The following is a 12749-nucleotide window of genomic DNA, read 5'->3' as shown; positions in this document are numbered from 1 at the left end:
TATCTAGCTCATCCGTTTTCACAGCTTTGCTAGGTTCCATCTTCCAACTGCTTTGACCAAAAATAGAGAGTGTAGGGTGACTCAGGTTCGTAAGACTTTGTGTGTGTTTTGTTCATTGTGACACTGGACTATTGACGACTACTAACCACCCTGCTGTGTCTCCTCGTGTGTGCAGCATCATCTACCCTCAGAACAGGAAAGGACAGCCAGAGTATAATCCATGTGGGAAGTACATGGTCAAGCTGCACATAAACGGTGTGCCTAGAAAGGTAGGTTCACTTTTTCTGCCATACTTTTGAACAAGGACTGGATAGGTCATTTTGGTAATGTTGTAGCCTGTCAAATCTAGGTTCACCAAGCAACTGTTGTAACGTTCCACTCCAGAGCTATTTACTTAACCGATCTTCTCTTTTTCCTGCTGTCCTTAGCAGTCTGCTAGTACACAACACAATTCACACTCGATACATTTCTGACCTGCTGTTGAGTGGTTTCATGCACGTTTTTTGTATCAAAGTGGAATGTAGTATTTGGAGAATGGCTGCCAAAGAAATAGCAGGGGGGAAAAGATTGTGACCACATGCTAAATTCACTCAATAAATCACTTCATTGCAAACAATGTTTCAGGCAATTTAATCACTTCATCATGAAGGTCATGTTGACAACTTAATTAAGAAAATGCCCTTGAATTGACTCAACTTAGAGTTAGATATGGATGCAGCCAGCCTTTCCTCTGAGAAGTGGTGGCAGGTAGATCCTTCCTATATAACACTAGTTTAAAACTAAGTCAAAATAGTCTACATTTTATAAAGGTGAAAAAATGTAACATTAAAAGTACTTCTTTGTCAGTTTAATTCAAGCCAGGCTCATCCTGATCACATTGCAAACAGCTGTAGTCACCTACATCTCCTCCCCTTTTATAGGAAGCTCTGACTGCCAAAAAACTGTAACTCGTTTTGAAGCCTAACACTATGGCAGTGTCAATGTGGATTAAAGTGAAATGTTTGTGCTTACACCGCAAAGACTAGTTTTGAACCGTCACCCCGCTCCTCCGTCCAGCTGTCCTTGTCTTTGTCTTCTGACAGCAGGCTCATCAACAGTATAGATGCATCAAATGTCTCAGAGGCGGTCACAAAATGTACCAGCTCAGTGGTGATGGCACAAGGCTGAGGATGTCACCAGACTCTGAGCAGACATGGCAACCCTCTTTGTTAGATATCTGGTGTTATTTAATACTTGTAGCCTTTCAGCGAATTGAAACATTAACAGTTTCTTACACACAATCTTGGTTAACAGCGTATCCTCATGTTACGGCCCTCGACAGAGAGTCATTTTTGTTCAGTACATTGAATTGTACCTACAGTAGGTGTCTATGATTAGTACGCATTCCCCCTAATTGTGAACATGATTGTCCGTTGCCTCAGGTCATCATTGATGACTACCTGCCAGTGGACCGTAATGGAGAACTGCTGTGCTCGTACTCCAGCAATAGGAATGAGCTGTGGGTCTCCCTCATAGAGAAGGCCTACATGAAGGTCATGGGAGGATACGACTTCCCTGGCTCCAACTCCGTGAGTAATGTGTTATTCCTTCAGCCCTTTCCATTCGTGTCTAGCCTATTTGAAGTCCATGCCTCTAGGGCTCAGGACGGCCAGCCTCTCCTTGGGGCTCCATAAAGTTTGTTGCGTGTTGCTCACTCCCCCCTTGGCCAGTGCTTTGTTTGAAAAGCATCAGCACTGTGATGGAAGTTTGTGGTGCTGGTGGGATTGTTTGCCAAGATTCTTTCTCCCTCTGTGTCCTCCAGAATATTGATCTGCACGCGCTCACTGGCTGGATTCCAGAGCGCATGGCCATGCATTCAGACAATCAGTCCTTTAGCAAGGATGACACATTCCGCATGCTGTTTCAGAGGTGAGATCTCAACACTGGGCCAACACACACACACACACACATATATGGGCCATTCTACCGAATTCGTGTAATATGCAGTTCAACAATAAAAACTATTTACAAAACAATTAGGTATTTAGGCATAGATATTTAATTAGAAAATGTTATGGTCTATATAAACCCAATGCATTACATGAGATAGTGAAAAGCTAAATATATACAAAATCATCATTTATAGGGTAGTTTCTATTGGGAAGTAGCTGTCCCCAACCCTGACATCTAAATTTCAATGCCTTTAAATAACAGTTTTCAATGTTTTTAGATTTTTTTCAATTATTTAATTTCAAAGATCTTTATGATTGGGTTGAAACAGAACTTGGAATATTTAGATTTATTGTGGGTTTAATTTTTAAATCAATTTACTATACTCAAAAATGATGTCCCTAGTTTTCATGTCACTACCGAAACACAAGAGTTTTAGTCTATTGGCTGAGCCTGTGTTTTAGCCACGACTCTGCATTTTTGACCATGCAGTGACACTGCATCTCTGTCCCTCATGGTTGAATGGTAAGTAGCTAAATCCCATAGTTTTTATATAATGTGTTCCAAAGTCTGAAAATCGACGTGTAATCTTAAGAATTGTCACTACCGAAACGCATGTTTTCTTCAATTAAGTAGACCTTTTGGGGTTTCATGGAAAATCTTATGTTTGTATGTGTGTTCACCTCTTCAAAGATGTGTTTGCAAGCCGTGTGCTTGCTAGAATTCTTTATTTATGCTTAAAGTTAGCTAGAATTGTCACTACCGAAACAGTCACTACCGAAACGGTATATGGAAATATGGTAGTGACCAGATGATTTCGGTAGTGACAAAATGAAATGGTAAGTAGTTCAATCCCATAATTTGTAAATAAATGTGTTGTGTGGACTAAAGGGCGGCCCAGAGCACCTTTTGGATGATTTTGGGAGAGAAATTAACATCCATCCAACAGTGCAGTCACTACCGAAACAGTGCAGTCACTACCGAAACAGATAAATTGAACTTGAAAATTTGGTAAAAAATTCATTTCTATGGATTTCATTGTGAAAACCTTCAAGAAATATTTGTAAAAATACTCTTCAGAGAAGGGACACAATCTGAACAGGTCAATAATAATACTTTTTTACTATAGTAAATGTGATGTTTCGGTAGTGACAATTTTTGGAAGAGGAAAAACATTCCAACACATTCTGAAATTACAATATAAAACTTGACTGTTCTTTTACTAGATATGTGTACTTTAGATATGGTACAATATACATACGGACAAAGTTTTGGGAATAAACCATAAAAAAATTCTAAATATATCCGACATGACTTTGCATCAATTCGGTAGAATGGCCCATATACAGTATATGTTGCATGCACAAACATCCAACACATCCATCCATCCATACCAGTGACTCAAAAACACACATACAAAGGCTTGTGTATCACGCTCAATTTCGGGGGGAATCTTGAAATTCCAAGTGCGAAGGCAGGATAAGTTTAAATAAACTCTCTCTGATCTTCCTCCCCCTTACTCTTTCCATTGACTCATCACGCTTGGACAGGTTTCATAGAGGTGATGTCCTCATCACCACGGCAACTGGGGTGATGACGGAGGAAGAGGGGGATAAGTGGGGATTGGTACCCACTCATGCCTACGCTGTTCTAGAGATCAGAGAGTACAAGGTAAGATGTATGGGGTCAAAGTTCTTTACCTGCTCTGTTCTTCACATGAAAAAGAATACATAGTCAGAGTTCTAACTTTGGGGCACATGCCCGTAGCCAGGATTTTGTATGGGGGGGTTCTTAATTTAATAATTTGGGACAAATGAGCGCCGAAGGTCCCCCGGAAAATTTTGAAATTTCAACCCTTTGAAATGGCATTTCCTGCTTTTTTGAGCGATTTTAAAGCAAGAAATGGAGACTGCCAAAAACTGTCTTAAGCAGTATTTTATTATATACATATATACATTTTCGTAATGCCTCCACACGCATTTTGGTAGACAGCCATACAGTAGTGTCTACGTATTGGACCACAAAGAACATGTCAGAATTTAACAGAAAGTGTAATAAAACCACAGAAAGACAATTTAGCTAAAGTAACATTGTTATCTTATCAGAAAGTAACCACTTATGGTGGGAACAGTCCATCACATGGGTACAATTCTGTTTCAGCACTCCCTTGTAAGCGTAAGTACAATTGAAAAAGAAAATTGCCATTGCAACTCCTAAGCTTTGAAGGTAATTAGTGTTTCACCCGCAGGTTTTAAAGAATCTAACATGATAAACGTCCATCATTATGATTAATCCGTCAGGGGTCATTGACAAAGGGTGTGACAATCACTTAATGAAACAGTGTGCAGCTTAGATTAAATCTCAACATCTAGATCTTCTTCTTTGAGATAACATAAATACAGTCATGCATTGCTCATGTTTATCGCAACAGATTGTCCAGTTCTCATCTACGGGGATGGAGACGAGCAAAGCAATCAACCACTTCGTCCAGGTCTACCTCAGTGTCGTAGTGGATATGAAGGAGCGCTAGGTTAGAAAGCCTGCTGTTTCCCATCGAAGGTCTCATGTAGTTGTTCAGCCTTCGTAACGCACTTGCGCTCCTTTCACACTCACATGACAGGGATAGTGCATGCGATTTTCAGGAGCACAGCGACGTTAGGGAAAAGGGTGGCGTCACATTGATTTGCAAAGGAAGGAGGCCTACACGTGTCTCAGATCCACTCCCAGTAGCTTCCCGCCTGAGTACTATAGCCAGTGGGCTGTCAAGCAGGATGATTTGATCATTTTGATTTATATTTTTTTTGGTACCTCCCAGTGTGTGGGGGGGTTCGTCCGAACCCCCGAACCCCCCCTGGCTACGGGCATGGGGCATGAAAGCCATAGTCGTGTTAATAGTTATAGTGTTTTATCCCTATTAGTAACAGATGTGCAGTAAAAGACATTTTTACACCCCCAAGAGGGTTTTCTGAGGCCGTAGAAATCAATAAAAGCAAAACCATGAATAGCATAATATAGAGGTACAATGACTTGATGAAGGATGATCATGCAATCCTTCCCATCCTCTGAAGACAGATTTATTTACTAACTCTGTCCTTCCATTTCCTTGGAATTGGGTATTGTTGTTACATTGAATTTTTTAATGTTGTCCGCTTTGATTTACTCTGTTACATCTGGAGCATCTGGAAATTAAAGTAAGAACATCTTGCCTTTCTCCTCTCTCTTCATTCGTTGACCCTCCGTTCATTCATTTTTTGCCTGGTGCAGGGAAAACGGTTCCTGCAACTCAAGAACCCATGGAGCCACCTCAGGTGGAAGGGGCGCTACAGCGAAAGGGACGAGAAGAACTGGACCCCCGACCTCCTCAAGTACCTCAACTTTGACCCCAAAATGGCACAGAAGTTTGACAATGGTAAAAAAAACATGCCCGTGTGTTTACATTGATGGGTTTGCTTTCGCCTCACAAACTGCCAGATAGCTTGTAGAGAAAAGATCCTCTAGAGTCAATCTACTGTTGCGTTCTCCATGTTGTTGAACTGGCTGCCTGTGCAACAGGTGTGTTCTGGATTATATGGGAGGATCTGTGCCAGTATTACGATGTCATCTACATGAGCTGGAACCCTGCGCTCTTTAAGGAGTCTTCATGCATTCACAGGTAAGTCATCTTTTATTTCATCTTTTATTTCAGTAATAACTTTTTTGTTTTAATGTTTAATTATTTATATTATTGTACATATTCTTAGTGCTGGAAACATTAGCACACCTGAATTGCGTTATTATGTCATGTAATTGTGTGTGTGTGTGTGTGTGTGTGTGTGTGTGTGTGTGTGTGTGTGTGTGTGTGTGTGTGTGTGTGTGTGTGTGTGTGTGTGTGTGTGTGTGTGTGTGTGTGTGTGTGTGTGTGTGTGTGTGTGTGTGTGTGTGTGTGTATTTATATACTTTGTGGGTTTTTGGTCTTTTTAGCTTGTCCTGAGTTTATTACAGACATGAGATTGTGTCATTTATATAGTACCACTGGTGTCATAACCGCGCCTTGTAAGGATGAAGTTTTCATCTTGCACAAGCAAACTATGAGCTGATACTGATCTGTTTGTGCCTGCTTCTTTCACTCTGCAGTAGCTGGGATGCAAAGCAGGGTCCAGTGAAGGACGCCTACAGCCTCGCCAACAACCCGCAATACAAACTAGAGGTCCAGTGTCCACAAGGGGGAGCTCCAGTGTGGGTGCTGCTCACCAGACACATCACAGACAAGGTTGGTGCTGCTCACCAGACACATCACAGACAAGGTTGGTAAGCAGGCAGCATGAGAAGAAATGATTGATGGTCCCACGACATGCCCTCTTCCAGTGATCTAAGGCTCCATATGGAATGCATATCATCATCATCATTATTTATTCAGGGAGAATCAAGAATGTATTTATATAATGCCCGATAAAGTCTATGTAGTATGTTACTGTTTCACAGTAAAAGTGGAAAAAAGGGCAATGTTTCTTTTTTATATTTTGGTCTGCCCAGATGTAATTAAGCTCTTTTATTTTTCATTCTTCAGGATGACTTTGCGCAGAATCGGGAGTTCATTACCTTAGTAGTTTACAAGACGGATGGCAAGAAGGTGTATTACCCTTGTGAGTAGGAGCGTAAGAGGAAGTGGTATACTGGAGATAAACACACGTGTTTCAATAACTGGTATCATTATATCCTGCTTTCATGATGTACAGTGTTTATAGTGTACGTGTCCATAACACAGAGGTGTCTAATTCACACCCAGAATGTTAACGCCCTTTTAAGATTATTTTTGTGGTAAAGATTTTTTAAGTGTAAGGATAATTTTTTTCTCTTTTCACAACACTAGTTAGGTGTGTGTGACCTTATCCTTGTGTAACCCCTTCTCTTTTCCAACACTAGTAAGGTGTGAGCTCACACTATTTTCTGTGTGCCCTTACAGCGGACCCGCCTCCCTTCATTGATGGCGTCCGCATCAATAGTCCTCACTATCTGACCAAGATCAAGCTGACCAATCCTGGCACTCACACCTTTACACTGGTTGTCTCCCAATACGAGAAGCAGAACACTATCAACTACACGCTACGAGTGAGTTTGGCTTTGTTTGAATGTGTGTGCTTAGAGTTGCATTTATATTATACTGTGAGAGTGTCTGTGCGTGTGTGTGTAGTTTTGTGGTTGTGCAGAGTGGTTTGGCCCTGAAGTATATCTAAGGGCATAGGTTGCTTTTGAAGCTCACCTTGCAGAAAGGTAGATTGTTTACTGTGGACCGGCATTAATAGCATCTTATACCTAGTTATAAGGTTAAAAAATGAGGAGTTTCTTACTCAACTGTCACAAGTTTTGGAGAGAAGAATCAAACAAGAAAAGTTAAAAAATGTAGTTTGATGTGTTTTTAGTTGGTGTATTCAGTGGAAAACTGGTCAAATAATAATTATCTAAAAAGGAAACAAAAGATTATAAATCTAGGATGGTCCTCGGTGTCGAGACTCGCTCTCCCTGGAGGTGCTGAGCTTCGCTCCACCGCTGTGCCAAGTTCTCCAGAGAACTTTTTACGGTCAGAAAGTGTCTTCGCTTCACATCTCATTTTAGTTACATTTAGTAAAATCATTTAAACGCCAAACATGAAAATATAACAGCTTAATCTTGAAATCAACCAAACCATACACATTCTTACTTGATGAGTTAAACAACATTGTCGGTTTATCTTTGTTTCTTAATGGCTTTTGTAAATCATCTGATTCTTGTAAGATCTTTGAACAGACATTTGATTATTAACAGATTGCATTGAAGTCTATCACATTATTATGAGTAATACGTTCTGTAATTACACAGTTCTACCCGATATGTTTTAATACATATCAGTTATTAAGCATTTACCACACAGCTCTTACTTTTTCACTCTTGCGTATCTAGATCATCAATCATTTCTGTGCACATGAATTGAAAAAAAAAGTTAAATTCAGATGAATCGAATGGGCCATCAAAACAAAGCACATTTTTAGGCAGTTTCTATGTGTCTGCGTGGCGTGTTGGCTGATGGATGCAGCCACTGGCTGGCTTCCTGTGGAGGAAAACTCAGATCCATTATAACTGCCTGCAGCCTATTTCGCTTTTCTGATTGCACTATTTTCCTCTTTTAACTCTACTCAGCCTTACTCTTCTCCAAACATCTCTTATGTCTCGCACCAATGTAAGGCCAAATATCAGTGTTCTCGGTAGCACTCTGACACTGAATTTGGAGCCCAGGCTCTTAGACAATGTGTATGCTTATATAAACAGTGTGTCTGAGATAGTGAGGATATAAGGGGAAGACATGCTGTAATGTAATGTGATGCATGGATTTGAGATTTGGCTGCGTGAAATCGTTCCATAGGGTAATGTTAAAGGCAGAGGAGAAAGTAATGAAACGGAGAGATGATGATGGAGGGATGAAAGAGCTGAGGAGGAGCCCCATATCCCTCCATCATCCCTCCTGGCTGTGTTGACCAGAAAGCCATGGGTGCTGCCTACATCTGACAGCACCCCAGCAGCATGATAAATATTACATCAAACACTTCTGTCCGGACTTCTGACATTGTATTGATGCCCTGGTGCTGTGCATGTGTGTTTGTGGTTGGGTTGTGTGTATGTGTGTGTTCATGTGTGTGTGCTCGTTCAGTCATCAAGTCTTTGAAGGAGTAAACGGAGTTCTCCGAGCCTCAACACATCTGCCCGCCAGCCGCCTTGTTTCCGTTCCAAAATGTACAGGAAACATGTGCAGCACTTATGGGACCTTTTGCCATCGTGTTGTTCTTGAGTCTTCAAGGGCCTCTCATAAGGGCTCAAAAACAAGTGTTGCTCAAGTGTTGCTCAGTAAGTGTGAGTAGCACTGTAGGCACTCTATTCTCTAATGCCCGAAACGTTGACTAATCACACCTAAACTCTCCCGCAGGTTTACTCTGTGTGCAAGTTTAATTTCTCCAAAATCCCGACGCCCTTCACGAACACCAAAAGGGTAAGTCTCAACCCCCTTCTCTGAGCACGTGGTTCAGGCGCATAGCTTTGGTCCATCAGGCTCGGCTTGAACTAAGAGCTGCTGCTGTTTTCCTCAGATCAACGGCCAATGGAAAGGGATCAGCGCGGGAGGCTGTGGGAACTACAAGGAGTCGTACAAGCACAACCCCATCTACCAGTTCAATGTGGACAAGGCCGGGCCACTGCTCATAGAGCTGAGAGGCTCCAGGTGAGACTCTCAATGCAGTGCAGTGCTGCCTCTTGGCCATAAGAGGGCACTGTTTATCTAGTTTTAACATCCAACACTTTCTAGCTGGAGACAGGACGCAATGCACCAACCAAAGTCTATCACATAGTGCCATGTCTGTTGTCTCATGTCTAATCACTGTAACATAGAAATCAGGATTAGATTACTCGATTACTATGTTTTTAAACATTTAATGGGAGACAAAAACATGACTACCTTAAATGTGTAGCTGTCCTATGTGTGGGTTTTTCAGTAACAACTGTGCAATCAGACATGAGTCACACAAGTGCATGTGGCGACCCAAAAACACTCAGTGATACTCCTAAAATGCTGAGATGACTCAGCCTGTGTTCAGAGTCTCTCTGTCACTACACTCACTCCTCTTCTTCCGCCTTCTTCTCTTGCTCCCTCTGTATCCTGTGCTGCTACCACCTCTATCTCCACCTGTCACTTTTTTTGTACATTTTTGTGTGGTTGTTTCTGTTTTAGCGTGAGTTGCCACTGTCTGCAAAGCAGAGAATCTTGTTCACACTGTTCGTTGTGTGTTTGTGTTGGGAGGGGGGGGCTTCGTGACGCACAGCCCTTAAGTGTGATCGATTGTGTCGGTCTGTCCTCAGGCAATACAGCGTGGGCTTTGAGGTCCTGACCGTGTCTACTGTCGGAGAACCGGGACCCGCAGGCTTCCAGCGCAAGAGCAGTGGAGACTACCGGTAAAGGCTTACCTTCTGACTTAAGCATCTGTGTGTCAAGGCGGCCATGACAGGAAGAACCCATGGCAAGCACAGTGGTCAAGATGGATAGTGTAGTATCATGTAGGTCAGGACTTCTCTCCAAACTGAAGACCTGCAAATCAAAATGTTACCCTATCATTTCTTTTTTTATGAGAGACTTAAACATGGCAGAATCTCCCTGTTCTCATATACCTCAAACTGATCCATTTCATCAGCATCCTTTTAGGCTATGTGTTGTCTGTGTTGCAGCTCTTAATACAGACTGTGTGGTTAATGTGCCAAGGAATGCATATCAGGAACAACTAGCTTGTGTACAGCATGTCCCTAAATGTGTGTAGCATGTGTGTGTGTGGTCAGTCTTTTGATGAGTATGCTTTTTGACATTTGGCATTGAGCCCTGGCCCAGCCAGACCACGCAGTGCCAAGGCAGTCTGTTCAGTGTTTCTTGTAATACACAGCAGCCTTCACTCTGCTCTGAATGTGTGTGTTTCTGTTTGTCAAGTTTCTGTGCAGCATGTTGTTTCAGTCAGGGGAAGATATTCAATTCTCCTGGCGACTTTAAAGTTGCACATGAGTCCCTGTTGGGGTTCTGTTTTTAATCTTTAGTATGTCATTTCTACACGCATTATTTACAAAGCAGTCTGTTGTCGAGTGGACTGGTTTTTATTTGTTGTCAGTGGCACACTTGTGTTCTAAGGGTAACACAGGAAACAAGATGCAAGATGGTTGATTTGGCAGCCAGCTAATAGCTGACAGATGTTCATATCATACTGTTGTTTTCTCGATTCATTATCCATATCCATCTTCAGTAGTATAAAAACATGGACCTAAGTATTCTTTGGAAACTAAACCTATGTAAACCTCAATATTTGTGCTGAGCTTTACCCATTACACCATTTTAGTTTTCTCCTCAGACCCAACAGTAACCCCATGGCTCTTGCCTCAATCAGATACCCCATTAACTTTTAGTATCAACATCAACACTGCACTCCTTTTTCTTGCCCTTCTGTTTGACACATGTCCATCCCTTTCAGGTGTGGTTTCTGCTACCTGGAGCTGGAGCACGTCCCTGCTGGCCTCTATAACGTCATCCCCACCACCTTCCTGGCTAAGCAGGAGGGCCCTTTCTTCCTGGATTTCAGCAGTGCCACACCGCTCCGTGTGTCCCATCTGCAGTGAGGGCGAGAGGGGGATTAGAGAATCCACAGCTGGGTAAAGACATCTCCAGATGTCACTTCAAACGGGTGTCTTCCTCCCTAGTGTGACTGTTAAAAATGGTATTGCCATTTACTCAAGATTGATATGAAGACTGAAGACATGAAGGAGATGATTCGGTTGGAGGCTGCTTCTTTCATCATGACCTGTGATGTGAGCTTGCTTATCTCAACAATTACTTTTTTATGAACAGATGAGGCATCCTTTGACATCCTTCGGCCAGTCTTTGCGACAAACTATTTATTCAGTTTTGGGTACACACACACACACACACACACACGCACACACACACACACACACACACACACACACACACACACAAGACTGCACTTCTGACAAGGAAATAAATAAACGATGCGATGAGCACTTGACCCAAACGTCGACAATGATATTTATTCTCAGGAGACTGCATCCTCGACAGGGATGTCTTATGTAATCTTTAACGATGATGTCTTCTGGCCACCAGAGCAGCATCAGTGAGGGATCAGACTGGCTGCCCGGTGCCTGTGAAGGGTGTGCACTTCCTCTAAGGGCTTTACCTGACTCCTCTCACCGCACTGCACTAGGAGGCGGCCGTACGTCTGTTCTCTGACACCAAGGGGAGGAGGGGGGGGGGCACTCTGTTGCACCCTTAAATGCATCCATGCTCTGCATCCATGTTCCGCTCGCTCAGCTCATACAGTTCCTCTAGATTTTAGACCTGCACACTTCTACGAGTACAGGAATATCTGTGCCACATTTTCCATGAAGGTTTCAGATAAATCTATTGCCTAATAAGTAATATATACAAAGTGAAGCTATATGATATTCTTCTGGTACTGTGTATGCCTGTTGCATTTTTTGCTTCATTAGGCCTTTGAAGACGACTGTTTGTTTTGTGTGAAGGCTCAGCCATGTACATCAGCAATACACACTATACTGTATATCACAAGCTGTTCTTGTCCACCAGCATAAAGCAAATATACACAGTTATACCCTCCTGCCAATGTGTCCTTATTTTCTCAAGTTGATCATTGCAGTATGTTCATTATTTACTAAACTAAGAATAAAGATGTATATTAACTAACAAACTTGAGTGTAGGGAAAAATCCCTAATGTGTTGTGAAAATTGAAGCAAATTCAGCACAACAGGCTTCAGCACAACTTCAAAAACAAGCTTGCTTTTCAAAGTGCTTAACAACTGCGTGGCCAGACTGCTTGGTCTCCCCTGTGGTAAACAGTAGGAGAAGTCAGTGCCACACAGTCCTAATGAAAGTCAAAGGACGTAGTCAAAACAACAACATCAACGGCAGCAGTGGCTGAGACTGAGTGTGTGTGTGTGGAGAGAGAGAGAGAGAGGGAGGGGCCTGGAATCAAGACAGGGCCTTTTCACTTGTATGGGCCCAAAGAGTGCTGTCTCAGCTTCTGCATTGTATACAGTAGATTAACAACTTTCCTCAGAGCCTTCATCTCATTAGACACACTTTGATCCAGGCACATTTAAAAAGTGTTTACATTGAGGAGTAACTGAATTACGAAGTGCCAGAGATCACTTCAGAATTATGCAGAGCTTCTTGAGGTTGCTTTCTCCTGGTTACTGATATTTTTTTGCTCTTGTAGTTAGGTCAAAAAAATTCCATCCTCACCACAAC

The 12749-nt window shown here is 42.2% G+C and overlaps 1 protein-coding gene across 1 annotated transcript in view; it reads left to right on the top strand.

Annotated features, from left to right (window-relative positions):
* Positions 1–12100, top strand: part of capn7 (calpain 7) — a 16298-nt gene extending 4198 nt beyond the window's left edge. The window contains exons 9-21 of the mRNA XM_080857809.1: positions 176–269; positions 1422–1568; positions 1802–1908; positions 3480–3600; positions 5194–5338; positions 5482–5581; positions 6043–6178; positions 6476–6551; positions 6872–7017; positions 8864–8926; positions 9024–9154; positions 9790–9882; positions 10938–12100. Of these exons, the coding sequence (XP_080713935.1) occupies positions 176–269; positions 1422–1568; positions 1802–1908; positions 3480–3600; positions 5194–5338; positions 5482–5581; positions 6043–6178; positions 6476–6551; positions 6872–7017; positions 8864–8926; positions 9024–9154; positions 9790–9882; positions 10938–11082 (1504 nt within the window). The 3' untranslated portion in view covers positions 11083–12100. The remainder of the gene's footprint in view (positions 1–175; positions 270–1421; positions 1569–1801; positions 1909–3479; positions 3601–5193; positions 5339–5481; positions 5582–6042; positions 6179–6475; positions 6552–6871; positions 7018–8863; positions 8927–9023; positions 9155–9789; positions 9883–10937) is intronic.
* Positions 12101–12749: the final 649 nt, after the last annotated feature.

The sequence above is a fragment of the Sprattus sprattus genome (assembly GCF_963457725.1).
Source record: "Sprattus sprattus genome assembly, chromosome: 19".
In the NCBI taxonomy this organism is placed as follows: Eukaryota; Metazoa; Chordata; class Actinopteri; order Clupeiformes; family Clupeidae; genus Sprattus; species Sprattus sprattus.
The sequence above is the reverse complement of the archived record's forward strand: the minus strand, read 5'-3'. Positions and strand labels throughout refer to the sequence as shown.